Source organism: Rattus rattus, chromosome 10 (assembly GCF_011064425.1).
Source record: "Rattus rattus isolate New Zealand chromosome 10, Rrattus_CSIRO_v1, whole genome shotgun sequence".
In the NCBI taxonomy this organism is placed as follows: domain Eukaryota; kingdom Metazoa; phylum Chordata; class Mammalia; order Rodentia; family Muridae; genus Rattus; species Rattus rattus.
Genome location: NC_046163.1, coordinates 32,184,121 through 32,211,681, shown reverse-complemented (window position 1 = coordinate 32,211,681; position 27,561 = coordinate 32,184,121). Strand labels below are relative to the sequence as shown.

At 43.7% G+C, this 27,561-nt stretch overlaps 2 protein-coding genes across 4 annotated transcripts in view; one reads left to right on the top strand and one right to left on the bottom strand.

Moving 5' to 3' along the window:
• Rgl1 (ral guanine nucleotide dissociation stimulator like 1) overlaps positions 1 to 27,561 on the top strand; it is a 249,011-nt gene that overhangs the window by 8,789 nt on the left and 212,661 nt on the right. The window lies entirely within an intron of this gene.
• On the bottom strand, positions 420 to 8,070 carry Apobec4 (apolipoprotein B mRNA editing enzyme catalytic polypeptide like 4). The gene is made up of 2 exons (XM_032915397.1): positions 7,893 to 8,070; positions 420 to 1,642 (listed from the first exon to the last, which is right to left on the bottom strand). Exon 2 carries the CDS (start codon positions 1,610 to 1,612, stop codon positions 446 to 448), a length of 1,167 nt encoding a protein of 388 aa, XP_032771288.1. The 5' UTR covers positions 1,613 to 1,642; positions 7,893 to 8,070; the 3' UTR covers positions 420 to 445.

Below are 27,561 nucleotides of genomic sequence, written 5' to 3'. Positions count from 1 at the left end.
TAGTGCTTTTTTGGAAGGATGATGTGGGTAGGCTAGAGTAGTAACACTTTTTTTTGCCTTAAAACATTTATTTTGGGGCTGGAGAGATGTCCTGTTGGTTAAGAGCACTGGCTGCTCTTCCAGAGGACCTGGGTTTAATTCCCAGCACTCAGATGGCGGCTTACGATCACCTGTAACTCCAGTCTCAGGGGATCTGATATCCTCTTCTGGCCTCCCAGGGCCAGATGCACGTGATGCACAGACACACATGCAAGCACAATAATCATACACATACAAATAATAAATTTAAAAACCATTTATTTTATGACTATCAATTTCAGAAAGAGATGAAGCTGTTTATGACAATTTTGGATTATGTTGAAAATAGTACCAATTATAGGAGTTGTTATAATAGTCAGGTTTTTCTTTTTTCTTTTTTCTTTTTTTACACCAATTTATCCCCATCTTAGACAGACCAGGAAGAGAGAATTCCAATTTTTTCTGGTTCCCTCTCCAGTAAATGGCACATGTTTGCCTTGGTAAGTAGAGTCTGTTTCTTCCATTTGCTTTTGTTCGTTTCATTTGCCTCTTGGCTGCGTGTAGACGCCTCCCTGGCCTCCTCCTCCTTCACTGGCCTGCCCGAGGGAGATTTCCTTAGGGCTCTGACCTTGGAGGCTGACAGTTGAAGCGTATTCAGGTGCCTCACCACGGTCCTGGGTTTCTGTGGACTTGGATTCACGTGGATTGGTGGTAGGCCTCTGTAAGGCACCAACAGGAAAACCACCGGAGTCCTGCAGTCCTGACTCATGTCAGCTAGCCATTGGGCAGGAGCAGTGTTGTGTAAGGGCTGGTTTTCAGAGGCTGCCCAGACTTTTTGGTCCTGATTCTCTTTTTGCCGGCTGTGAAGAGCGTCAGTGAAGTAAGGCTTCAGTCCTGTGATGCAGTTGATTTCATAAGCGTTATACTTGTCAGTCAGGGTCCTCCCAGCTGTAAAGGGCCGCACAGCAGTCAGCCCTTCAGAGATGCCACTAACAAATGTTTCAAGAATAGACTGCCAAATGCCACCACTTATTGCACCCAAAGTGACCTGGGGCCATAAGCTGGCCAGGCCCCGAAGAGCCTCACGGTTCCATGCTGAGGTAGGAAATTGATTCTCAATATGATAGAGCTGAGAAAAGAGAACTCTGAGGGTGACTTCTGGATAGTTCATCAGGAAGTTGAACATTTTGCTGATGCACCAGTGGTTAGCCTCGTCACAAGGGGAGTTGCTGGAATACAGAATGATGTGTCTGATGTTGCTGTCATGGAATATGACTGAGTCCAGGTAACCATCCCTCTCAAAGAGCATTGATTCTGGGTGGATGTGACTCCCAGTGCAGTTGCTAGCAAGGCCCTTTTGTATCAGGTTCCCGGAGGAACTTCTCAGTTCATAAAATGTGAGGTGTTTTGTTTGAGGGTATGTTGACCATGGGAATCCAAAAGTCTGATGAAATTCTGTGTAGGGAACTCTCGCTTCCTCGCCTGTCCGGATGTGGTAAGGACAGTTAGTGCAATTTAGAGAGACGCTTAGCCAGTAGTAAGGTTTGACTATTGTTCCACTGTGGGTTAGATACTCCTCATACAGTGGCTCCATTGCTGGTTGTGTTATCTTCTAGCTGCAGATCTGAACAAGGAAGAGAAATTACACATACAACTAAAGCAGGGACACAGAAGACCTTTACCAAGTACCTTTACCAAGCTCTGTTTCCTCAAGGAATCTAGCACAATTGCTCGGTCTCTAGCAAAGTGCATTGTAGCCTGAAGGTGAGGCATGTGAGTAGATGATAGAGTTCACAATTCTGTTTTCCTCACTGAGGCTCTGGTAGGTGGTGGTGGGAGGGACTAAAGAGAAATGCAGAATACAGCTGTACCTGTCCTCCATGTCTGTGGAGCAAACGGGCTAACAAGTAAGTTCTAGAAACAAACTGCCTGCATTCAAGGCTGGAATGTTCCACTTCCCAACTCCGTGGTTGGTCTAAGTCCTTTAGCCTTTGGCGCCACAGCTTCCGTGTCTGCAAAGGCGATCATAGGACCTACTCATAAGGTTGTCTTGGGAGTGGGTAATGCACACATAGTAAATGCCAAACGCTTTACTGTGAACCAGACACCATTCAACCAACATTTGCTCTTAGGGGCCACAGTCCAAGTCCCATATCATCTTGGTGGGTCCTGTGTGTGAAAGCCCAAAGAAACCAGCAGGCTTCTTGTTGTTGTTCGTGATTTCTTCCTTTGATTCTTTTTTTTTTTCCTTTTCTTTTTTTTTCGGAGCTGGGGACCGAACCCAGGGCCTTGCAGTTGCTAGGCAAGCGCTACCACTGAGCCAAATCCCCAACCCCCTTCCTTTGATTCTTATCTGAATGTGGTAGTACTGATATATGGGACACGGGTTCCAAGTGTGCTTGACTTCAAAAGGCAAAACGAGCTGTTTCCGAAAACTATGGCAGTAAGTCGAAGATGCTGTCCTTTTAGAACTGGCTCTTTGGGTCAGTGTTGCTCAAGGTCAGAGACTTCTAGATGTACTACTTGTATAGTGTTTGTCTAGTGGGCACAAATATGCTCACATTGGAGGGTTTATTTTTAATTGGTGGGGCTTGTTAGAGGGGTTCAAAAATTACTAAAATGGAAATAACATTGTTTCTTTAGAATCTAGAAAAGCAGTAGTACCCGGGTTGTTGAGATCCTCAGATAATGGCTATTAAAAATATTTGTCAAATTATTATTTTTTACCTAGGGCATTAAGATATAGTTGTTGGGGCTGGAGAAATCGCTCAGCAATGAAAAGCACTAACTCTCTTCTAGAGGCCCTGAGTTCAATCCCAGCAACCACATGGTGGCTCACAACCATCTGTAATGAGATCCGATGCCCTCTTCTGGAGTGTCTGAAGAGAGTGACAGTGTACTCACATACATAAAATAAATACATTTAAAAAAATAGTTAAGGCATTTTAAACTATTGTATAAGTTCCACGTGTTTTTTGTAGAGAACAAGTGCATGTACAGAAAAGAGCAAAAGCTCACCAGTTTGTACCTACTTATATTATACTTACTGATTATAGGCCTGTTCTCTTAGCCCCGCTCTCTCTCTATATATGTTCTGTGCTTCACAGGTCGTGTTTTATACCCTTATTTCAAGTGTGCTTGCCTTCAAAAGGCAAAATGAGCTGCTTCTGAAACTGTGGCAGGAAGCTGAAGATGCTGTCCTTTTAGAACTGGCTCGTTGAGTCAGTGTTGCTCAAGGAACCGCTACTTTTCTATATTCTAAAGAAACATTAAGGCCCACCAATTAAGAATATAGTGCATGTTATGATTTTCCTGTTATTAAAATTACTTCAAAAATGTTTATGGTTATTTATAATTCTACTATATAACTATACAATTCCATATTCTTGACTCTTTTAAATACTAACAGTATTTTGGTGAATTTTTTTTAAAGCATTCTTTTTTTTTAAGATTTATTCATTTATTATATATAAGTACACTGTAGCTGTCTTCAGACACACCAGAAGAGGGCATCGGATCTCTTTACAGATGGTTGTGAGCCACCATGTGGTTGCTGGGAATTGAACTCAGGACCTCTGGAAGAGTAGTCGGGTACTCTTAACCGCTGAGCCATCTCTCCAGCCGAATATTTTTATAAGTAAATAATTTCTATGTCTTATTCCTTTCCTTTAATATAGATTAGGTCATAGTATCAGGCTAGGAAACTTTTTTCCTAGAAAGACTGATTAATCTTACTGAGTCCCAGTGGTCATCATCCCGATTTGCCCGCCTGAGAAGTGTGCACCGCTGTGGTTTGGCTGCCGTAAAGCACACCTGTTCTCTCGTGCTCCTGGATATACTCTGCCTGCTTATTGGCCTACAGCATTCATTTTTCTATGAACTAGTCTTGATCCCTTACCTTCTTTTAAACCTAATGTTTTCCTTATCGATTTGCAGGAGCTTTTTATGCATCAAGAATCTTAATGTCTGTCATTGCCTAAAAAGAAAGATTGCAGAGATGGCTTAGTGGTTAAGAGTACTTACCTCTCTTACAGAGGGCACAGGATTGGTTTCTAGTACCCATGTGGTGCCTCACGACTGGAACTCCAGCTCCGGGGGGTGTGAGGCCATCTTCTGGCCTCTTTGGGCACCAGGCATACATGTGGTGCATATATATATACATATACATATACATATATGTATATATATATGTGTGTGTGTGTGTGTGTGTAGAAAAAACACTTGTACATATAAATAAAGTAAATAAATCTTTAAAAATATTTTATTTAGTTTATAGAGGCATTTGATTATGTTTGTGCTTTATTTTTAAATTTATTTTCTGTTTTATTATACAGGGTTATATAAGGCCATTTTATTGCAAGCATTTAATATACTTTGAGCATTCCCCCAATGTTGTTATTTAATTGCACTAAATTCTACAGTTTATGTGGTAGTGGTGAGTCTTTACTTTGTGATTAATTTTTCTTATTATACCAAGAAAAGCCTTTTTTGTTAAGCATGATTAAATAGTTCTCATGCTTTTTACAATATTTATGGATTGATCAGTAATGTTACTGGGGGAGCGCTATCATGAATGATCTCCAACCCTTTTTCAGATTCTAGTTATTGGAGGGGTTGCAGATAGACAACCAAACGTCCTGTAGCTTTAGACTGGCCTTGAAGCTGATTGTACCAGGAGTGACCTTGAATTCCTGATGGCCTTTGAACTGCTTCAGCTCCTGGCTGCCCAGGCGCTGTGACTGTGGGCATCCATCATCTTTCCAGGACCCACTTTTTAAAAGCTATAGAGTATCATTAAGTGGTCCCTGTTGGCCTTGAATTGATGTGGCCAAGGCTAACCTTGAATTTGTAATCCTCCTGCCTCAGCCCCCTGAGTTCCTGAGTATTACAGGTGCAGCTTAGTATTTATGGCTTTGCTGTTTATGTATAACTGTGCCCAGACAGCAAAGTAGGTAAGGCAGAAAATACAAATCAGGTAAACTGATCATTTCTTCAAAATGTATTTTCACTTAGACTTCAAAAATCGAAAAATGTGTTTGCTTCAGTGACCTCACAGCTGAGCTGTATTGTTGTCTCTCATATGAAAACATTTTGAAGCTCTGTCTTCTCAGCTTACTGCAGTTAGTTATTTTCCTTCTGTGTGTTATGTGTGTACATGTGTTCAGCTGTGCATACTCCTGTGGAGGTCAAAGATTGACTTCACATATTTTTCTTTCTCTGTTTTTTTCTTGCTTGCTTGTGTGGTTCTCTGAGACAGGGTTTCTCTGTGTAGCCCTAGCTGTCTTGGAACTCCCTCTGTAGACCAGACCCAGCCTCGAGCTTAGAGCTCCACCTGTCTCTGCCCAACGAGTGCTGGGATTAAAGGCGTGTGGCCCCTCCCCCTTCTTTATTGATCTGATTTTTTGAGGCAGGCTCTCTCCCAGTACTTAAAGCTTGTAGTTTCTACAATTTCTGCTGGGTTGGCTAGCCACATTTCCCAGGAATATGACTGTCTTTGCCTTCCACCGAGGCCCAGGTTCACCTCCATGGCTCTACACATAAGTCTTAGGGATTCCGGCAAGCACTTTACCCGCTGAGCTATTTCTCCAGCAGTCTGACTGCGAAGTTCAAATAAGCTCAGACACTGCTTTATCTCATCAGACAGAACCTGTGGATTTCCTTTGGGAATCACGTCCTGAGTGACAAATGTTTAAGAGCTTCAGTGTGGCTCTGGTATGGGTATGACTTTGTTTACGCTGCCATTTTCAGTGGCTAATGGCCCTGGGGCAGCTCTGCCTCCTGGACTTTAGACGGTAGTGTTTGTTTGTTTTAATCAGGTCTCACTATGTTGTTCCTGCTGGCCTGGCACCTGCCATATATACCCGGCTGGCTTTGAACTTGTCGCGGTCTCCCTGCCTCTGCCTCCTGAGTGTGGGGATTAAAGATGGGTGCCACAGCTGGCCTACGTTGTAGAGTCCTTCGCCTCTGAAGTTACTTTAACCCACAGGATTGAGTGTTTGCCTCAGCTTCCTCGTTGGGACTGCATTTTCAGGATGTAACTGAATTCCTTCAAGGCTTCCTGTTCTTGGGACAGCTTTGCTCCAGGACACTGGCTCTAGCCCTGGGCAAAGGACAGATGTCTTGGAACCTAGGACTACTTCCTGCTGATCTTGCTTGTCAGTTCGCCCTGACTTCCTCTGCCAAACTCATCAGTCTGCTGTCGAAGCTTGTGAAGCCTAAGCCTGATTTTGTATCCTTAAGTATTGCGCCTTTCGTGTGGCTCTCTGCTGAGTGACACTTAGCTCACTACTCCCAATTACAGTCCCGGTTTACCGGAGAAAAGTGCTGTGCCACAATATGAGTGAAAAAAAAGAAAGGCTTACAAGATGGGTTTGTGGTGTGTATAACAAACACGTCAGAAAGACGCAGGGGCCCAGGGAGATGGCTGCACTCGAGTGTGCACGTGCGTGCGTGTGTGGGTGTGTGTGAAGGGCTTGCTGTGCAAAGGAAGGACTGAGTTTGGCTCTCCAGAACCCACATAAAAGCATGGCAGCCTATTTGTCATCCATCAAGGGAGATGAGAGAATCTTGGCACAAGATGGCCTGCCAGACCATAGACTTCGGGTTTAGCGAGAGAGCCTATCTCAGAAAATAAAGGTGGGGAGCAATGGAGAATGAGTGTAGAGGTCAGCCTCGGGCCTCCACATTCTTGTACACACAGATGCACATACACCCCACCACGTGCTCACAGTATGAACAGGCACACACAGGCATGCTCTGCACATACACTTAGAACAGACCGGAGGGATACTGATGCCACCAGCAATCGGAAGATAAACGGATACAGATGAAGTTTTCTTCTTTATGTATCAGTGTTTTGTTCCATAAATGATAGGAAAGTACCACGAGGGCCTTTTCTACCCTCGTTATTAGTTTTGGAGATGGTGTTTGGAACTAAGAATATGGTGACCCATGACTGCCATTAGGAAAGCAAGATACCCTTAGTCTTTTTTTTTTTTTTTTTTTCTTTTTTTTGGAGCTGGGGACCGAACCCAGGGCCTTGCGGTTGCTCTACCACTGAGCTAAATCCCCAACCCCCTACCCTTAGTCTTTTACAGTAAAGGCGGCTCCTGATTACCTTCCCAAACACCGTTCTTCTACTCCCTCCTGCCTGTGTCTCAGCCTTGGGCAGACACAGCACATTGCTGACGGAAAGGTGATCTCTATGACCAATGGCTTTGATATAAATGAGAGGGCACTTCGTTTTTCTTAATGGCTTCTTTGTGACAGCTATCTGAGGTTCTCTACTGGAGTCTTCTCTTTTTCTAGAGTCTTTCTGGGTTGTCCTTTCAGAGCCTGCTCTGAAGGAAAGAGCACCATTCCCTTTAAGGTTTTATAGAACTCAGGGTTTATTGTATGAATTTGTTACAGATTAGTCTCACATCGATACTTTTTATTGTCTCTTTGTTCTTCCCTATCCAGGTGGCTCAGGGCTACCTCAGCAGCCTTGACTCATAAGCCTAGTGGATTCTGATTTGTGTCCCTGGCTACTTGTGTCACTACTGCTCCCCACTCCATCTGCCTTGCCTGTGTTTGATACATAAATGTTGCCCTCTGAAGAGCAGATTTGCTAGTAGTAAGCAGGAGAGATGCGGGGAGCCCAGCTTGCCAGTGGTGAGTGGCCCTGGCCTGTGGCTGTGGGAGGACACACTTCCTCCTTTCAACATAAAGGAGCACACAGGGAGGACAGACTGCTCCTGCTTCAGCTAGCTGGGATCGAGGGAGTGCCGCTAAGGCACAGTTCACATTGGAGTGGTTGGAGAATGGAGTTTGCCCTTCCCAATCCGTGCGCAATCTGCTCAGAGCTAAAAACAACTGTTAGCAGTTATAATTACCAGCTTTGTCTCCAGGCTTGGATCACACTGCAGGTGTCAGCGGCACTGGGCCACATCCTTTGTCTCCTTCAAGCCCGGTGCCTGGCTTCCTGTAGTTCAGAGGGCACCTGTGCCATCCAGACTCACCTCCCCTGCCACGGCAGGACTCCTTTGCCGTCTCGATTAGTAGCTTTTCTGGCCCAAGTTAGTCCTTGCTGAGGTGTGGCTGCCTCTAAGAACACTGTTGAATTGGTGCCATGGTAACGTTTGGAAAGTAGCTACTGCTAGGATACGGCTCTGACACTTATTACTTTATTTGCATATCAAACCACCTGTTCCAAAGATGAAAATACACAAGCCCGCTTACTTACTGCAGCCCGGATAAAAGGGCAATATCTGTTTACATTCATGCATCGCGTCTTTTCCCCTTGTGACAGTACGAATCAAGCCTCAGGTCCTCTTCTCAGCATCTTCTCACATGTAGAATAGAATCCCGGCTTGGTCTGTGCAGTAGCCAGGGGCCATCTGTGACACCGAGCTGCACTGGCTTCAGAAACAGAGCAAGGAGAGCAAGTTTGGACAAACAGACCCTTACTCGACAGAGGGGCTTTTTTTTTTTTTCTTTTTTTTTCGGAGCTGGGGACCGAACCCAGGGCCTTGCGCTTCCTAGGCAAGTGCTCTACCACTGAGGTAAATCCCCAACCCCCCCCCCCCCTTTTTTTTTTTTTTGGTAACATTTTTTTTTTTCCTTTTTTTCGGAGCTGGGGACCGAACCCAGGGCCTTGTGCTTGCTAGGCAAGCGCTCTACCACTGAGCTAAATTCCCAACCCCCTTTTGGTAACATTTTAAAAGAAGATTTATTTTATGTGAGAGTTTTCCCCTGCTTGTTTGCATCTCAATGCAGTATCAGAGGAAGCCAGAAGAGTATGTCTGAACTCCTAGAACTGGAGTTACGAACCATTGCGAGCCATCGTATGGATGGCGGGAGCTGAACCCAGGTCCTCTGCAAGAGCAACGAGTGCTTTTAACCGCTGAGCCATCTCTTCAGCCCCGAAGGGGACTGTTTGATTCTGGCAAACACAAGTTATGGAAGTGCTGTCACTTTCCATCCTCTAAGAGGTTCCCTGGGAAACTCACATTACCTGTGTGTGTCGCTCTCTTCATTTTAAGACAGTGTTGCTTTTGCGGCCCAGCCTTTCTCTCTTCATCCTTCTCCACTCTTTCCCTGGCCTCATCTCCTGCCCACCATTTCTCAGACACTAGGACACTGCTAGTTGTGGTCCCTTGTGCACTTATTCCCTTGTTCTTCCTTGAAGAGCTACTTGAATGAGTAAGTGTGGGCTTGCTGTGTGTCTCTTAGGTACTACGAACTGCTTGTAAGCATAAGCTCTGATCCCGCAGGGAGAATGGGCTCCCAGTAGCCCCTCCTGTCTGCTGGTTCTGGTATTCTTTATGACGGGCTTCCATTGTCAGACTCTGGAGTCAGCAGCCCTCTCCTGCCACCGGCTCCTTGGAGGCTGGCTGTGTTCTCTTGGGTTCTGTGTTTTCCCAGGGTCTTTAGTGCACTAGTCAGTTCTCAGCTAATGGTACTCGGTTGCTTTCCCTGCCTGTTTTCTGTGGTACATGTGCTGTTCCATCTCACCCTACCCCTCCTTTTGCCTGAATCACACCCTTCCTGTTTTTGCTGTTGTGTTCAGAACATCTTCTCAATGAATTTACAAATGACTGAAAATTGATTCTCTTCTTAGTTCTAACAATGATACCTCACTATACAGTATTATATAAAAATTTTGTGTGATGGGATATGCCTTTGTACCCAGCAGTTGGGGAACGGGTAAAGTCAGACAAATCTCTGAGTTTGAGGCCAACTTTGTATTGAATTCCAGGCTAGCCAGGGCTATATAGTAAGACCTTATCTATATTTTAGTAAATCTAAAATTTTTTAGTAAATCTAAAAAATTACTTTAAAAGTGGCGATTTTAGAAAGCTGTCGAGATGCTTATATAATGAAAAAGGGATTTGGTGTGCCACAGTGGGCTCCAGTCAGGCTAGGAAAGGGAGGAAACAGGCCTCACGGACGCTGCATGGTCATCCCATGTGTGGCGTGCAGCTTCAGTGGTGGGTTGGATACTCACTAAATCATGTCCTAAAGAATGTTAAACCAGGAGAAGCAGCAAACACGCTGTGTAATATCACCCAGCGGTACTTGACAAAATTCAACACCCCTTCACGATAAAAGTCCTGGAAAGAACAGGAATTCAAGGCCCATACCTAATCATAGTAAAAGCCATATACAGCAAACCAGTCGCTAACATTAAACTAAATGGAGAGAAGCTTGAAGCAATCCCACTAAAATCAGGGACTAGACAAGGCTGCCCACTCTCTCCCTACTTATTCAATATAGTTCTTGAAGTTCTAGCCAGAGCAATCAGACAACAAAAGGAGATCAAGGGGATACAGATTGGAAAAGAAGAAGTCAAAATATCACTATTTGCAGATGATATGATAGTATATTTAAGTGATCCCAAAAGTTCCACCAGAGAACTACTAAACCTGATAAACAACTTCAGCAAAGTGACTGGGTATAAAATTAACTCAAATAAATCAGTAGCCTTCCTCTACACCAAAGAGAAACAAGCTGAGAAAGAAATTGGGGAAACGACACCCTTCATAATAGTCCCAAATAATATAAAATACCTCGGTGTGACTTTAACCAAGCAAGTAAAGATCTGTACAATAAGAACTTCAAGCCTCTGAAGAAAGAAATTGAAGAAGACCTCAGAAGATGGAAAGATCTCCCATGCTCATGGATTGGCAGGATTAATATAGTAAAAATGGCCATTTTACCAAAAGTGATCTACAGATTCAATGCAATCCCCATCAAAATACCAATCCAATTCTTCAAAGAGTTAGACAGAACAATCTGCAAATTCATCTGGAATAACAAAAAACCCAGGATAGCTAAAACTATCCTCAACAATAAAAGGACTTCTGGGGGAATCACTATCCCTGACCTCAAGCAGTATTACAGAGCAATAGTGATAAAAACTGCATGGTATTGGTACAGAGACAGACAGACAGACCAGTGGAATAGAATTGAAGACCCAGAAATGAACCCACACACCTATGGTCACTTGATTTTTGACAAAGGAGCCAAAACCATCCAATGGAAAAAAGATAGCATTTTCATCAAATGGTGCTGGTTCAACTGGAGGTCAGCATGTAGAAGAATGCAGATCGATCCATGCTTATCACCCTGTACAAAGCTTAAGTCCAAGTGGATCAAGGACCTCCACATCAAACCAGATACACTCAAACTAATAGAAGAAAAAGTGGAGAAGCATCTCGAACACATGGGCACTGGAGAAAATTTCCTGAACAAAACACCAATGGCTTATGCTCTAAGATGAAGAATCGACAAATGGGATCTCATAAAACTGCAAAGCTTCTGTAAGGCAAAGGACACTGTTGTTAGGACAAAACAGCAACCAACAGATTGGGAAAAGATCTTTACCAATCCTACAACTGATAGAGGGCTTATATCCAAAATATACAAAGAACTCAAGAAGTTAGACCGCAGGGAGACAAATAACCCTATTAAAAAATGGGGTTCAGAGCTAAACAAAGAATTCACAGCTGAGGAATGCCGATGGCTGAGAAACACCTAAAGAAATGTTCAACGTCTTTAGTCATAAGGGAAATGCAAATCAAAACAACCCTGAAATTTCACCTCACACCAGTGAGGATGGCTAAGATAAAAAACTCAGGTGACAGCAAATGCTGGTGAGGATGTGGAGAAAGAGGAACACTCCTCCATTGTTGGTGGGATTGCAGACTGGTACAACCATTCTGGAAATCAGTCTGGAGGTTCCTCAGAAAATTGGACATTGAACTACGTGAGGACCCAGCTATACCTCTCTTGGGCATATACCCAAAAGATGCCCCAACATATAACAAAGACATGTGCTCCACTATGTTCATAGCAGCCTTATTTATAATAGCCAGAAGCTGGAAAGAACCCAGATGCCCTTCAACAGAGGAATGGATACAGAAAATGTGGTACATCTACACAGTGGAATATTACTCAGCTATCAAAAACAATGACTTTATGAAATTCATAGGCAAATGGATGGAACTGGAAAATATCATCCTGAGTGAGGTAACCCAATCACAGAAAAACACACATGGTATGCACTCATTGATAAGTGGATATTAGCCCAAATGCTCGAATTACCCTAAATGCACAGAACACATGAAACTCAAGAAGGATGACCAAAATGCAAATGCTTCACTTCTTCTTTTAAAGGGGAACAAGAATACCCCTTGGGAGGGGATAGGGAGGCAAAGTTTAGAACAGAGGCAGAAGGAACACCCATTCAGAGCCTGCCCCACATGTGGCCCATACATATACAGCCACCCAATTACATAAGATGGATGAAGCAAAGAAGTGCAGGCCAACAGGAACCAGATGTAGATCTCTCCTGAGAGACACAGCCAGAATACAGCAAATACAGAGGCAAATGCCAGCAGCAAACCACTGAACTGAGAACGGGATGCCCGTTAAAGGAATCAGAGAAAGGACTGGAAGAGCTTGAAGGGGCTCGAGACCCCATATGAACAACAACCAGAGCTAACCAACCAGAGCTTCCAGGGACTAAGCCACTACCCAAAGACTATACATGGACTGACTCTGGGCTCCAACTGCATATGTAGCAATAAATAGTCTAGTAAGAGCACCAGTGGAAGGGGAAGCCCTTGGTCCTGCCAAGACTGAACCCCCAGTGAACGTGATTGTTGGGGGGAGGGCGGTAATGTGGGGAGGATGGGGAGGGGAACACCCATAGAGAAGGGGAAGAGGGGGTTAGGGGGATGTTGGCCTGGAAACTGGGAAGGGGAATAACAATCAAAATGTAAATAAGAAATACTCAAGTTAATAAAGATGGAAAAAAAAAAGAAAAAAAATATCATCCAGCTGTGTATTTGGGTGGTTTTAGGAAGCTCAATTGTATTAAAAATGTATATTAAAATTCTAATTATCACATAACAATGGAACATTATTAATGTGTAATGATTGGGCTAACTGGTATAACCATCACTTCGAATATTTATTATTTCTTTGTGTTGGGAACATTCAAAGTCCCCACACACTTTTGCAGCACAGCATTAACTGTGGAACGTTAGATGTCCTTTCATCTCACTGGACCCTGTACCTTGCCAGTCTCCTCACTACACTCCTTTCCTTTGGCTTCCCAGACATTGGGAACTCCTGTAAAGGTGTCCTCTCCTCTCTCCCCTCCTCCCTCTTCCCCAGCCTTCCCCTCCCATGCACGAGTGGGTGTTCAGGCAACCTTGCCTCTTCAGAGGACAGCCTTGGGTGTGGGCTTCTACCTTGCTTGAGACAGGGCTTCAGTGTTTACTGCCACTATCTCTGGGCTTGCTGGCCTTAGATCGTTCTGTGATTCCCCTGTCTCTGCCTCCGATGTCTCGAAGGACAAGGACATGGTGAATTACAGATGCGTGTGCTACTGTATGTGGCTTTTATGTGGATTCTGAGGATGGCACTGAACTTTATTGTCCAAAGGAAACAAACAAACAAACACCACCACCACCACCAACAGCAAAAGAAAGCTTTGCCTGTAGTTCTGAGAACTTTGGTAGTGGCAACTTAGCAGAAGAGAGAAGCTATCTCTGCCCGCCTCCCACGTTTCATATTCATTCTGATGAACTGTGTGCAATATCTGTATGGAAGTATGCGGTTATAATGAAGATTATAAAATCCACATTTAGAAAGACCTTTACTCAGGTGAATATTTCAGTCAGCGCTCTCTCTGGCAACCTGATTTGGGCTATAGCCAAGATGGCTCTGCTTGCTAACGGTTGCATAGGAAGTGGTGCTCTTTTTGGGTGACAGAGTAATTTATATTTTATCACCCATGTTATTAACTTTTATTCGAACACATCATACTTAATTAATTACCTGATTCATTCTGTGTTGCATTTTGGTGGACCCTCTCAATGCTCAAATCTATGTAATAAATCACCGGGAAACAGGACCTGGGTTTAAATAGCAAACTTGAGGTGAAGAAAGACTCAGGTTTTGGGGAGCTTGCCAGGTAGTTTGATAGAAGAGAAAGGAAGAGGGTGGGCAGAAAGGAGAGGAAGACAGAGCCAGGATGCTGGGCATGGTGGCACAGGCCTGTGATACCAGCACTAGGAACATAAAGGCAAGAGGATCAGGAGGAGTTCAGGATTATCACTGGCTATGTAGGTAGTTCTAGGCCAGCCTGGGCTACATAAGACCTTATCTCAAAATGGGGTGGGAGAAGCAACAGCTGGATCTTCTCGTTTGAATTCGTAGATAAAATGGCCACATGGTGGCAGCACAGTCCAAACTCGGAGACTGCTGGCCTTTCCTTAACCACAGTTCAGAATTTTTCCTTGTGGATTTCTCTCATTGTCAAGGAAACAGCAGCAAATGCTCTAGGTTAAAGGTGACTTCCCTGAAGGGAAGGGAAGGGTAGGAAAAAGGGCCACGGTGATGTCTGCATGGTTGCTCCAAAGAAGGCTTCAAACTGGCAGGACCCACTTAAAATTCTAATCACAAATCCGACCAAACTAGATCCAAAGCACAGTCATTCTTAACTGTGATACAAATTATCTTATGAAAGAACAAAATGGCAGATAAACACAAGCCCAGGGTTGGGGATTTAGCTCAGTGGTAGAACGCTTGCCTAGGAAGCGCAAGGCCCTGGGTTCGGTCCCCAGCTCCGAAAAAAAAAAAAAAAAAAAAAAAAAAAAAAAAAAAAAAAAAAAAAAAAACCAAAACCCAAGCCCATTTTCCTACCATCAGTCCAGCCAATCCGTACATTAAAAAAGTGAGTGCTTAATAAATGTAATCAGAATGCTTGTCTGTTTTCGCTTTTTCTGGCACTGAGACTTGAACCCACAGCCTTGACTGTGCTAGGTGAGCAGTCTGCCTCGGAACCGTGTGCCCAGCCCTGGCTTTGCCCTTGTCGTGTGTACTTCTGCTGTAGTAGCTGAGAAACGGTCACCCAGACCTGTGCGGGGAAGATTATACCCTAGGTTTCTCCCAGGAGTTTTAGTTTCCAGTCTCAGAAGCTAGATCTTTAATCCATTTTAAGATTGTGTGTGTGTGTGTGTGTGTGTGTGTGTGTGTGTGTGTGTGCACAGTGTGGGACAGAGCTTCGATTTCAGCCTGTAGCTTGTGGATAATCCAGTTTTCCCAGTAACAGTTGTTGACTAGAGTAGCACTTCCCCATGTGGTGTTGTAGTACCCTTTTTAAAAATCATTTGACCATGTGTGTGGAAGTTTAATTTGGGTCTCTGTACTCTGTTTTATTGGTCTGTATGTCTTCCATTGTGTAAACACCAACAGAGCAGAGGACAGTTAACCGGTTAGATGGTAGTGGGCTCTCCTTTTCCTTGTTTCATCAGGGTCTCTGGTTATCTCTGCTTCTGTGCTGCATTGGTGCTTCAGGCTGTCTGGCTCACGAGCTGCTGTGTGAGTCTCCTGTCTCCACCTCTCATCTCAAAATAGGGACTAGGAGTAGGACTGCAGATGTAGAACATTGTATCTGTATGGTGCTGGGAATTGACCTGGGCTGGGACTGCAGATGTGGAACATTGTATCTGTATGGTGCTGGGAATTGACCTGGGATGGGACTGCAGATGTAGAACATTGTATCTGTACCGTGCTGGGAATTAACCTGGGCTGGGACTGCAGATGTGGAACATTGTATCTGTACCGTGCTGGGAATTGACCTGGGCTCTGCAGGTTTGCATAGCTGGCAGTTTTAATCTACCCTGATGTCTTTCCCATCCATAAACTTTGTATTCACTATATTGTGCACACATATTTTATAAACATCTTGTATTAATGTGATCATTTTTTTAAAAAAGATTTTATTTTATATGTTTGAGTATACTCATTACAGATGGTTGTGAGCCACCATGTAGTTGCTGGGAATTGAACTCAGGACCTCTGGAAGAGTAGTTAGTGTTTTTTTTTTTTTTTTTTTTTTTCTTTTTTTCTTTTTTTCGAGCTGGGACCCAACTCAGGCCTTGCGCTTACAGGCAAGCGCCTACCACTGAACTAAATCCCCAACCCCAGTAGTTAGTGTTCTTAACTGCTGAGCCATCTCTCCAGCCTGCATGTTTAAAGTCTACATTGTGACCAACCGGTTTGCTTTATCTGCTTCGTCTGTGTTGAATTGGTGTCAACACTAGTGAGAGGATATAACGTAGGTAACCTGTTGATTTATTTTTGTTGAAAAGCATCATAATGAGAAAAATTAGCCAAAGAGGTATGTTGATAGACACCCAGGAAGACATTTTAGAGCAATCTCACAAGCTAAGGATACCAATTCTAAACATTCATTTGAAATGGAACCAAGGTGTGTTCTCATCACTAATCCTTTATCCATGACGTATCCTAACATTTTATCCCAATCACATCCATTGAATTTAAATCTTATGTTAATAAAAGTGATGACTAGGTTTCAACAAATATCCTATACATTGGTCCTTTATTGTACAGAATACAATACTAAAATATTTTATGAATTTTATTAAATATTTGATAATCACTTTTTGCTGATGTGCTATTTCAAAGTCAGTATCTGCTCCACTAGTAATAGTTGTTAAGTTATGCAATATGATGAAAGTATATTTTCCTATATCTTCATATTTATTTTGTCTTTTCACTTGGTGCTGAAAAACAGGTCATATTTTCTATTTCCTGCTTCCTTAGGAATATGAATATTTTTGTTCTACTGAAGATTTTATACATGGGGAAAGTCTGCCTGCCCACTACCTACCTTTGAGAAATTAGAAAGCTTGGTGTAGTGGTGTACACCTTTAATTCTAGCACTTAGGAGGCTGAGACACATGGATTTCTGTGGGTTTGGGGCCAGCCTGGTTTACGTAGTGAATTCTAGGACAGCCAGGGCTACATAGTGAGAATATGTCTTGAGAAAGTAGAAAACAGACACAAAACAAAACAGCATCTAGAAGTTAGCCTGGCTTGTAGCTGATAGAGAGCTTTCCCAGTATGCACCAGGCCCCGGATGTGGTCCTATGTGTTGCCCCACCTGCCAAGCCTACAAAACCAAATAATGACCTTGGGCCTGTACTTTTGGCTTTCATACTGCAAAAGTCCTGAAGTGTTCATCTGTATTGAGACGTCCAGAAGTACTTACAGCCATGCACTACCCCGTATAGACTATTTCCCATAGAGAACCATCATTCCTTAACATAAAATCACAGCTGCTTATGGTCAGCTTTGTTTTATATATAGTTTATATGTAATGAGATGAGCCCATATTAAATACATAACGTAATGAATCTGAACAAAATGTGTATATTTATGTTATCATAAAAATAAAGTAAGTTTCTATCCATTCCAAATTTCCTCTTCCTCTTCAGTCACCCTCCCACATGGCTCTAGACAGATATTACATATTTGTTATTCCTGTTGATAAGATTTGTTTTCAAAGTTTCATAATCCAGAGCCTCCTTGACTTACATCGAGGTTCCGTCTTAATAAACCCACGGTACAGCACATGTTGAAAGCATCCTAGGGCAATGTTCTCCAGCTAACCAGCCTAACACTATCCTGCGGCAGTGCGAGCCCTGCCTGCTTGTCTCCTGATTGTTGGTAACAGGTGGGGTAGAGGTGCGGGGAGTGAGCTTCCCCAGACAGAAGCTGCAAGCCCCTAGTCCAGGAAGGGATTATCTCAAAACTTGAAGGTTTATTTCTACAGAATCACCTTTATGTCTTTGTAAAGTTAAAAAAAAAAATCCAGTTGAACTCTTGTAAACTAGAGACTGTAAATGGAGTCCAATGCTCTGTACTCTGACTTCTGTCATTGATGTGACTGTGCTGACCACACTGTTTTTAAAATCAACGAGTATCTTTTCGAGTGGTTTGAGTTGCATGATAAACTTGAGAATTCCCGTACACCTTCTGGGAGGACGCGTGCACTCCCTCTTTGTAAATACCCTACAACATAGTGCTGGATTTGTGAGGGGTCATGCATCTCTGTTGACAAGTTTACTACCCAGACTTACCTTACCTTAGTGCCCACGCTTGGTGTGACACATGGTAGGTGTTTTCACCAGTGTACGGTGGTATGTGTCTACTTTTGTGAGGTCACACAGGATGGTTTCACTGCCCTGAAAGTGTTTCATGCTTTGGTTATGCAACGTTTCTTCCTCTAAATACTGCTAACCACCACGGCCAGTGCAAACCTGTGGTAACTGTTTCTCTTTTTCTGTCTCTGAGTTCTTTTCCCTTTCTAGAAGGTGACATAGTTGGGATCATACTGTACCATCCGGATGGCTTTTTCACTTAATGTATCTGTGGGGTTCTGCAAGTCTTGATACTTCTTCTGTTTGTGCTAAATAATAACACTGTATCCTAATTGCCCAATGGACAGAAGGACGGGCGTCTCGGCTGCTTCCAGTTCGGTGCAGTTTTGAGTAAAGCTGCTCTAAGTTTCCTTATGCAGGCTTTTGAGGATGTAAGTTCTCAATTCCTTTGGGTAGATACTAGGGAGCATGGCTGATGGCCCATGATACCTTAAATTTTAACAGAGATTTTGTTTTTCTTTGTGTGTGTGTGTGTGTGTGTGTGTGTGTGTGTGTGTGTGTGTTTGCCTACATGTATGTATGTGTACTGTGTGTGCCTAGTGCCCTGAGGTCAGAAGAAGGTGACAGATGTCCTGGTACTGGAGTTACAGATGGCTATGAATTGCCTTATGGCAGGAGGGGACTGAACCCAGGTCCTCTGCCGTGGCAAGAAGTATTCTTTGTTGGTTTTGTTGTTTTGAGACAAGGCTTCTCTGTGTAGCCCGGGCTGTTCTGGCTTGCTCTACAGACAAGGCTGTTCTCCAACTCAGAGATCCATTTGCCTCTGCTTTCTGAGTGCTGGGATCAGAGGCGTGCACTGCTGCCACCGCTGACTGACTTTATTTAATCTAATAAGTAATTAGCACATCTTCTCCTTGGCTGGCCACCTCTGCAGGCGCACCAGCAGCGAGCATGAGCTCTTGTTTCACAACCTCACCAGTATTTGATTTTGCCAGCTTTGGTTTTGCCTCTTTTTTTTTTTAAAGACTTATTTTATGTATATGAGGACACTGTAGCTGACTTTAGTAACCACACAGTTGGTACAGCTGTTGTATCAGGAAACACTTTTGACCAGCAGTGTCACCACCTACCACAGTGCACTTAATTGTTTGCATTACTGAAATAGTTTGTACTCATTTCACATTTAATACTGACCTCAGCAACTCAGTAGCAGATTTCCAAGTTGGAGAGCGTCAGTCCTCTGATTTCTTTCATTTCTATTGATATAGAGTTGACTATTTGGCCTTCTGACTTTCCACACGAACTTAGAAGTTTCCTTTTGTGTATATGTGTGTTGGTATGCACAGAGGTCAGAGAACACTTGCAGGAGTCAGTTCGATACCTCCACCACACAGGTCCAGGGAATCAAACTCAGGTTGTCATGCTTGGTAGCAATTGCTATTACTTGCAGAGCCATCTCACCAGCCACCCATTCAAACTTTTGAGTGAGTTTGCCAAAATCTCAAAATCTGCAAAAATCACTTCCTGGGATTTAGATTGGGATTTCATGGACTCTATAGAGCAGGCTGGGAAGAACTGACACCTGACAATGATAAGCTAATATTCTTACTCATGAGCATGAAATACCTCAACACTTACTAGTTCTTAGTATCTTTCATTGGAGTTAGTTCTCCTCTTATAGATTTTGTATAAACTTTATCAGATTTGATATAGCTATTTCATTTATGGGAAAACTAATATACCTGATGATATGTTTTTATTTTTAGTTTCTGTGTTTTCATTGTTGATATATATTTAGGGAAGAAACTGACTTTTACATATTAACTTTTAATCCTTTAACTTATGTATCATTTGTTATTTTCAGAAATTTTTTTTAAATTATTGTGGATTTTCTACATGAACAACTATGTTACTGTGCTGGCTAGTTTTATGTGGATTTGACACGAGCTAGAATTATTTGAAAGGGAGATAACCTCTAGTGAGGAAATGCCTCCTCCATAATTACTGGCTGTAAGGCAATTTCTTAATCAGTAATTGATGGGGAAAGGCTCAGCCCATTGTGGGTGGTGCCATGGTGGTCCTGGGTTCTAGAAGAGAGCAGGCTGAGCAAGCCATGATGAGTAAGCCATTAAACAGCACCCCTCTGTGGCCTTGGCATCAGCTCCTACCTCCAGGTTCTAGCCCACCTTGGGTTCCTGGCCTGACTATTTTAGTGATGGACAATGATATAGAATGAGCCAAATAAACCCTTTCCTCCCCAACATGCTTTTGGCCATGGTGTTTCGTCATAAGCCTAGTAAGGCTGACTAACAGTTACCTACAAACAAAGACAGTTTTTACTTCTTCCCCGTTCCCTGTACTTTGTATATTACTTACTGGTTACATTGCATTAGCCTTGATTCCTAGTGAACTCTTAAAGAGCAGTGGCAAGGGAGACATCCTGATGTTAGTGAGAATGCTCTGAGCTTCTCACTGTGAAGTGTGCTGTTTGCAGATCTCTGTAGATCTTTACCAAGTTGAGGAAGTCCCTCATTGTTCCTAGTTTTCAGAGTGCTTTAAACATTTTTTTGGGTTTAGTATCTATGTAGACCATATATGCATGCTTGGTGCCGTGGAGGTCAGAAAAAGGCGTCAGGTTCCTTGAACGGGAGCTGTGCATGGCTGTGAGCACCTTGGCTGCTGAGACTCAGGTCCACGTCCTCTGCCCGAGTGAGCAGTGCTCCTAACTCCCGAGCGTTTGTCCAGACTCGCTTTTTTTTTTTTTTTAATTTAAATCATGAATGTGCAGGTGTGTAGTGTTGGATTTTATCAAACGTTTTTTATGCATTTGATATGCTCAACTTTTTTCTTTAGAGTGCTGATGTGTGGGGTCACATGAATTACTTTGAACTTACATGACTTTGTTGAGAGGCACCCACCAGAAAAGATTAGGACATTGGGTTCAAGCCAATAGAAAGTCTCTTATTAGCTGGCCATCGTCAGCGTTGGGTGTTCAGGATCTAAGTGCCGCCTTGAGCTTGTTTGTCTAAAGCTGGGCTTTTGAGAACCCACATTCTTGGCTACCATACCTTAGTTATCGAGAACAGTTAGCCAGAGCAGAACTGTAGAAGCCAAAAGCAAGGTCAGTACATTTATGGTCTTTCCTAGAACTATGGATTTGACGGATTATGCCTTGTTCTTGTTCTTGGTGGGTGGTGCTGTCTACATGCTGGCTTCCAAGGCCTGGGTACTTTGTGGTGTCATTTGTGTTAAGGTAGGGGGGCTGCTACAACTTAACATTATTTGTGCTTAGTAATATGCATGTTTGAATCCTAAACCAATATTCATACCTTTTCTTAGATACGAAACTTTTGTCTTTGCTTCAAAACACAAACACAAAACAAAGTATCCCCTTATCTTCTTGGTTACCTCTACCAACACATGCCTTCTAGATGGCCCAAGTATTACCATCAGTGCAATATTTATTTATACTACTCCATGTTCTTGAGTCTAAAATTTTCCTGTTCTTGACTTTAGATCTTTTTGCTTCCCGTTGCCTCAGTCGTACATTTAGGATCTTTGCTGGGTTGCTCTGTTTACTGGAAGTAGAATTGCTGCTGTGAGGGAACTGCGCTCTTTTGGCCCCAACCTGAGTTGTCATCACGCATTGCTGATGCTTGGCTGAAGCAAGTGTGGACGTGCTTGACTTGATGTGCTCGGTTTACTAGTGCACCCTGGAAAACAGGCCCTTGGAGCACACGTGTGTCCACAGCCTGGGCTGCTCTGTCTTCTCGAGCCAGCTGCTCCATGTTCCCAAGGTCCCAGCATGCTTTGCATTCCAACCCACCTGAATTATGTCAGCCTCAGTCTTCTGTTTCCAAGACTCTGTCTTCACAGACTTGCCAAGTTCAAGTCTGGTTTCCGTTTACTTTCTGCACTCAGCTTCCACACAGCATCCTGTCCGGACTCGAGAGCTTGTGGCATGGTCCATAGCAATGGAGGAGCGAGTCCAGCAACAGCTCAGAGTTCTAGGATGCGTGGATGGTCCAGAGAAGCTTCTAACTTTCCATTTTATTAAAGAAATTGACTTACTGAATATGCAAATCCAAAGGCTTTCTATTAAATGCTGATAGTATTCGTGTCTTCAGTATTTGAAGGCAAATTCCAGCTTAACTGAGGAGTTTTTAGCTGAGGCTAGCCTTTTGATTTCTTCATTTGCTCAGTTGATGAGTAGCACCTGCCCTGTGTTCCAGTCCATGCCACCTTTTCACTTTGAGGCCTTTTAAGGAAGATAGTTTTTGTGCAAAACATCCAGAAGATTCTTGGCAGTTTGATGGATCATTTACCCCAGTTTGAACTTTTCCTCTTTTTAGGAACTCTGACAAGGTCACTACTGAAGTTAGTTTTCCTCAGAGGGCAGGCAGCCCCTGGGGTTTAGCTGATGTGTTAGTGTTTGGTTATGAACACAGCTTTGAGGATTATAGCAAGTATCTGGTGTCACGAGCATGCTGCGTACTGGCAGTGAACCCACGGGAGCAGTGGGTTCCATTGGTGGTCAGCAGTCTAATAACAGCTTTCATCTAGCACGTGATCCTTGTGGCTCATTAGTCCATGCTCTCCTTCAATCATTCTCCCTTATTTGGGTTTTGTTTCTTACTTCTCTTCCTTTCTTGGCAGTATCTTCAAAAGCAGTTAGGAGGCTGTCCCAGGAGCTGCCTTTGAAGATCGCTGCACTATGTAGAGCTGTCAGAAAGAGTTGACCAATCCCCGTGGAGAGCTACGTCACTCACCAGACCTGAGTTCAGTGCCAGCTCTGCTCTGATCCTCCAGAACGGTCTGAGCAGAAGCCGTCAGAGTGGACTGTAGATCACGGGGGTTTGCAGATCCCATTTACTCATATGAGGCATCCAGAATTAGGAGCTCTGGGTGAATCCAGCTTATGTTTGTGTGGGATGCAGGAGAGACGCTAACTTCAACTGCACTTAGCTTCCTTTCTCTTTTCCTTCCCTTCTGTTCGCTGTTCCCTTTCTTCCATAGATCAGAACATGCTGAAATCTTTAGAAAATGGGAGGCAAGGCATTATTCTCTTATAAAAATGTAATTTACAGGGGTTGGGGATTTAGCTCAGTGGTAGAGCGCTTGCCAGGGAAGCGCAAGGCCCTGGGTTGGGTCCCCAGCTCCAAAAAAAAAAAAGAACAAAAAAAAAAAATGTAATTTACAGTGGAACTTCGGATCGGGAGGTGACTGTAATGTTCCTCTATCTCAGCCATTTGGTTGGTGCTTTAGTCCCTTTAAGCACATCTGTGGCCCATAGCGGCTACTCCTGTCAGCTGTAGTGCTGGGAGATGCTGATGTGCCATTACAGCTTGAGCATCTATGTGACTTAGTTGTTGTTTATGATAACCTCAATACAGTTTGTGAAATACTCATCCACTGGTTTTTAATATATTTCTTTAGGACATTACAGAGTAGTGTGTGTGTGTGTGTGTGTGTGTGTGTGTGTGTGTGTGTGTGTGTGTTCAGGTCAAAATCAGGGTTATTAAACAATTTTAAAAAAGAAGAGAGAAATAGAAAACAATGGGAACAGAATAGAAAATATCAGCGTTTATTTCAAACTGTCAGGTCTTCATGAAACATTTTTATCTTGAAGCTGGGGACTTAGTTTAAGTCAGTAGAGTCCTTGCCTAGCATGCAGGAAATCTAAATTAGTCCCCAGTGCTGGTCAGGGAGGCTCACACCTTAACCACTCCATCACTGAGGGGGGAGTTGTATGGCTAGTTTGAGGCCATACTGTGCTACATGAGACCCTGTTTCAAGAAAAAAGCAAAGCAAAACAAAACCAAGATATAATATCACTACACTCCACACTGTCTTGATTGTTCAGTTTAATTAGTAAATTACTTAATTAAATACTTACATATATTAGATCTCAGTGGTCAAAAACAAAACAAAACAAAACCAAAAAACCCCCAAAATTCCGTAGAAGTCACTGAATGTTACACATCTAACTTTCTCGTGATCTTCCTGCCTCTGCCTCCTTCAGCAAATACTACCGGCGTGTGCCACCACAACCGGCCACATCTAACTTTCTGCTGCCATGGATTTAGCTTTTATTTTCTTGGCTTTCCCTCAGCTAAACATTTTCACCGCCTTCCACAGATGTATCAAAGTCCTAAAATCTCCCTGCTCTTCTGAATCCACTTATTCAAAAGGACATTCAAGTAGTCTGTGTTTAGAGTTAGAACCTGGGACCGAGTCTGGAAGATGCTGCTTCTTTGGTATCATCCGTCTTCTCTAGCTCTTAGATCTTTTCACCTCCTCCTCTGTACAGATTCCTGATCCTTGAGGAGAGGGGCTTGATGAAAACATCCCATTTAGGACTAAGCAGTCCAAAGTCTCTCATTCTCCATACTCTGTCCAGTTGTGGGTCTCTATGTCAGTCCCTAGCTAATAGGAGGGGGTTATCTGGTGATGACTGAACAAAATCTGATCTATGAATGTAGCAGAACACTGATCTGTGGGCATAGCAGGATGTCACCAGGAGTCTTTTTATTTCTATGTTCCTTTAGCAGAACAGTAGTATTTGTTTTTCCCTAGGTCCATGGCCTATCTAGTACCAGGTATCAAGTATCATGACCTGAGCAGTGTCAGGCATGGATTCTGTCTCAAGGGATGGGTCTTAAACCCAAGCAGAGAGTGGTTGGTTACTCCACCGACCTTTGTGCCACTACTGCCAGCATATCATGCAGGCAGACACCACTGAAGACTGCGGAATTTGTAACTGAGTTGCTGGTTATCTATTTCCTTTGGTAATGTTCAGAGTAACTTCTAATACCATGAACATTAGTCAGAAGGGGTAAAGGCACTGGTTAGGCACCAACTCAACTTTCCCACGTTCAATGAGGTATGTAAGTGTTGTCTTCAGCTATAGGCCTTACATCAATTGTAGAGAGCAGCCAATAGCCTTGGCAGTAGCCTGAATAGTTGGCTGTTTCCATGCAGTTGGATTATGTCATTGTTGTTGTAGGGCTTTTGAATTATATTCTGAATATTAATACTCTGTCAAGTTAATAGCTGGCACATATTTCCTCTTCACTCTCACTGAGGGTAGGGACTGTCACAGACTGAATTCAGGTTTGTTGACTTGTGATTGTTTCTTGTTCTCTGGTCCCCAGAGAACATTTTAGCTCATTCTAGGGTCCCTTCCAAGATGGTGTCCATTCACAGTACTTTAAGCCATGGGTGGAGTAACATGAGGTTTGCTGTACTGCTGAACTGTTCTTCTGGAGAGGTCAGTGTCTCACCAAGACCTGCAGCAGGGTTTGGGGCTTGCAAGACTTCATCCTGTGGCTGGGATTGCCAGTCTGTTTTCACCAGACTCTCCAGGCTTACTTTTAGGATGAGGCCTCTGTTTCCCTCTGCCTGCACCGTGGAGCCATGCAGCTGGGTGGGGTGGGTTGGGGAGAGGAGCTTTTCTTTCTCCATACCTTGGAGCTGTCTGACCCCCTTTTTTAATTTCTGGGGTTCTTTTTCTATTTTGGATGAGTGTTTTCTTTTTGTCTCGACTCTCTTCCTTTACCACAGCACAGAGACACAGCTCCTAGCCCACCATCCTAGCCCCACCGCACTTTCTGCTCTTTTAGTGGAATTTATTCTTCATCTGCTATTGTGATGGTAGTTATCTTTTTCCATTTCTGGGCACAGGTCCTTCATAAACATCTTTTGTTATGCTTGACTGATGGCCATGAATTTCCCTAGTGTTTACTATCTTAGAATGTCTTTCTTTTTCTTTGGATTCTGAAGGACGGCGGCCACCCTCCTGCCAGGAGAGAAGATAGTCTGAAGGGAGACCCTCGTATCCTTTCTTATGGCGGCTTGACTACAGGACAGTGGAGCCCAGGGTACTGGGATTTCCTCAGGAATCTCTTGCCAGTGAAGGGAAGGATGAAGCTTTTGTGCCAGACAGAGTGAAATTGTCTTTGAGGAAGAGATTTAGTAGAATTCTGACAACTTGAACAGAACTTGAAGCTCTGAGACATTGGTACCTCGGTGGTCCATGGGACCAGGCTTTGATCAAGACTGTTTAGTTACTTAAACTTAAACCTCATATCAGTACTCTGAAGATAGACTGGGTGTGTGTCTGTCCCTGGATCTCTCTACTTGTCCCTCTTCCCAGTGTTTCCACATTGAATACATGTCTGTTCTGTGCTTTTCACTCTTATTTGGTTAATTGACATATTGAGGATGGGTAGCAAAGCCATCTTGTTAGAGCTGCTATGGTCTAGGTTCGTTCCCTAAACACTCTGGTAACATGATAGCCTTGCTGGGTATAGTAATCTTGGTTCATAGTTATTGTCTCTCCGTACTTAAAATGTGTCCTCCTGGGCCTGTAGAATTTCTGTTATTAAAACCTTTGTTAAATGTCTAATGGAGTTACTTTAAATGTGAGTTGGGGCTCTTTCTTACTAAGAGATTTCAAGTCCTCTGAGTCTGTTGTTGCTGTGTTTTGTTTTGTTTTGAGAGAGAGTTTGTCTGTGTAACAGCTCTGGCTGTCCTGGAACTAGCTCTGTAGAAACAGGCTGGCCTCACAAAGGTCTGCCTGCTTCTGCCTTCCGAGTGCCGGGATTAAACTTGTGCACTACCATCGCTTGGCTGTCCTCTGCTTTTGATGGTTTGATCATAATCTGCTATGGTAAAAGTCTTTCCTGGGCACGTATACCTCTTTGGGGCTTTTAAAGGTCTATACATGGGTGTCCATGCCTTTTCTAATATTAGGGAAGTGTCTTGCTATTACTTTATTGGATATGTATTTTTGAATTTTTCTTTTCCCTGTCTGGCTGTTTTGCCTCCATGTTTGTCTGTGCACATATGCCTGCCTGGTATCTGCAGGGCCCACAAGACACCATCAGATCCCAGGAGAGGTAAGTGCCCTGCAGGACTTGCCCTCTGGTTAGGCTTGGTACAGATCTAGGTGCTTTCCAGGAGGGCAGGAGTCACAGCTCCCATAGCTGGCACTCATTCGGTTTTTTCAGCAGTCATGTGATCAGTCAAAGTTCTCAGTGATTAGTGTGAGTGATCTGCCTGCGTGCGGTGGCAGCAAGATCAGAGCTGCTCTTCCCTTCGGCTGTCGTGGCGTGCTGGTCCAAGAGTAGGAATCTGGCCCCATGCACACCGCCCAGCTCTTCTAGTCTTCTGCTTGTAGTGCCTGCCAGCCATCAGGTAGGAGTGGGTCACAGCTGGAACTGGGTAAAATTCCTCTCAGCTGAGGTGCTCCCAGGAGTGAACCAGAGCAGGAGCAGCCAACATCTGGCAGTTTCTCTTCAGACCTTCTAAGACTGTGCCTCAGGGGTGGGGCACCAGCAGGGATCACCTCGGTATTGCTCCAGGCCACCCAGAATGCCTGTGCTGGCAAAGGAGTAGTGGAAACTCAGTTCTGCTTCCCCAGGCATGAGGCTGGAGAGTGGGGCCCCATCCTTGGCATCTGTGTTAAGCCATGGAGGTTGACTTCCTATTTCTGGACCAAGAGCGGACTCTCCCAACTCCGGTTTTTAAGAGTGAACCTGGCCCTTTCCTCCGTATCACTGCTCTTTATAATTGGTCC

Excerpts from the sequence above, each read along its gene's own strand:
- Apobec4 (XM_032915397.1), bottom strand. The coding sequence starts at position 1,612 with ATGGAGCCACTGTATGAGGAGTATCTAACCCACAGTGGAACAATAGTC.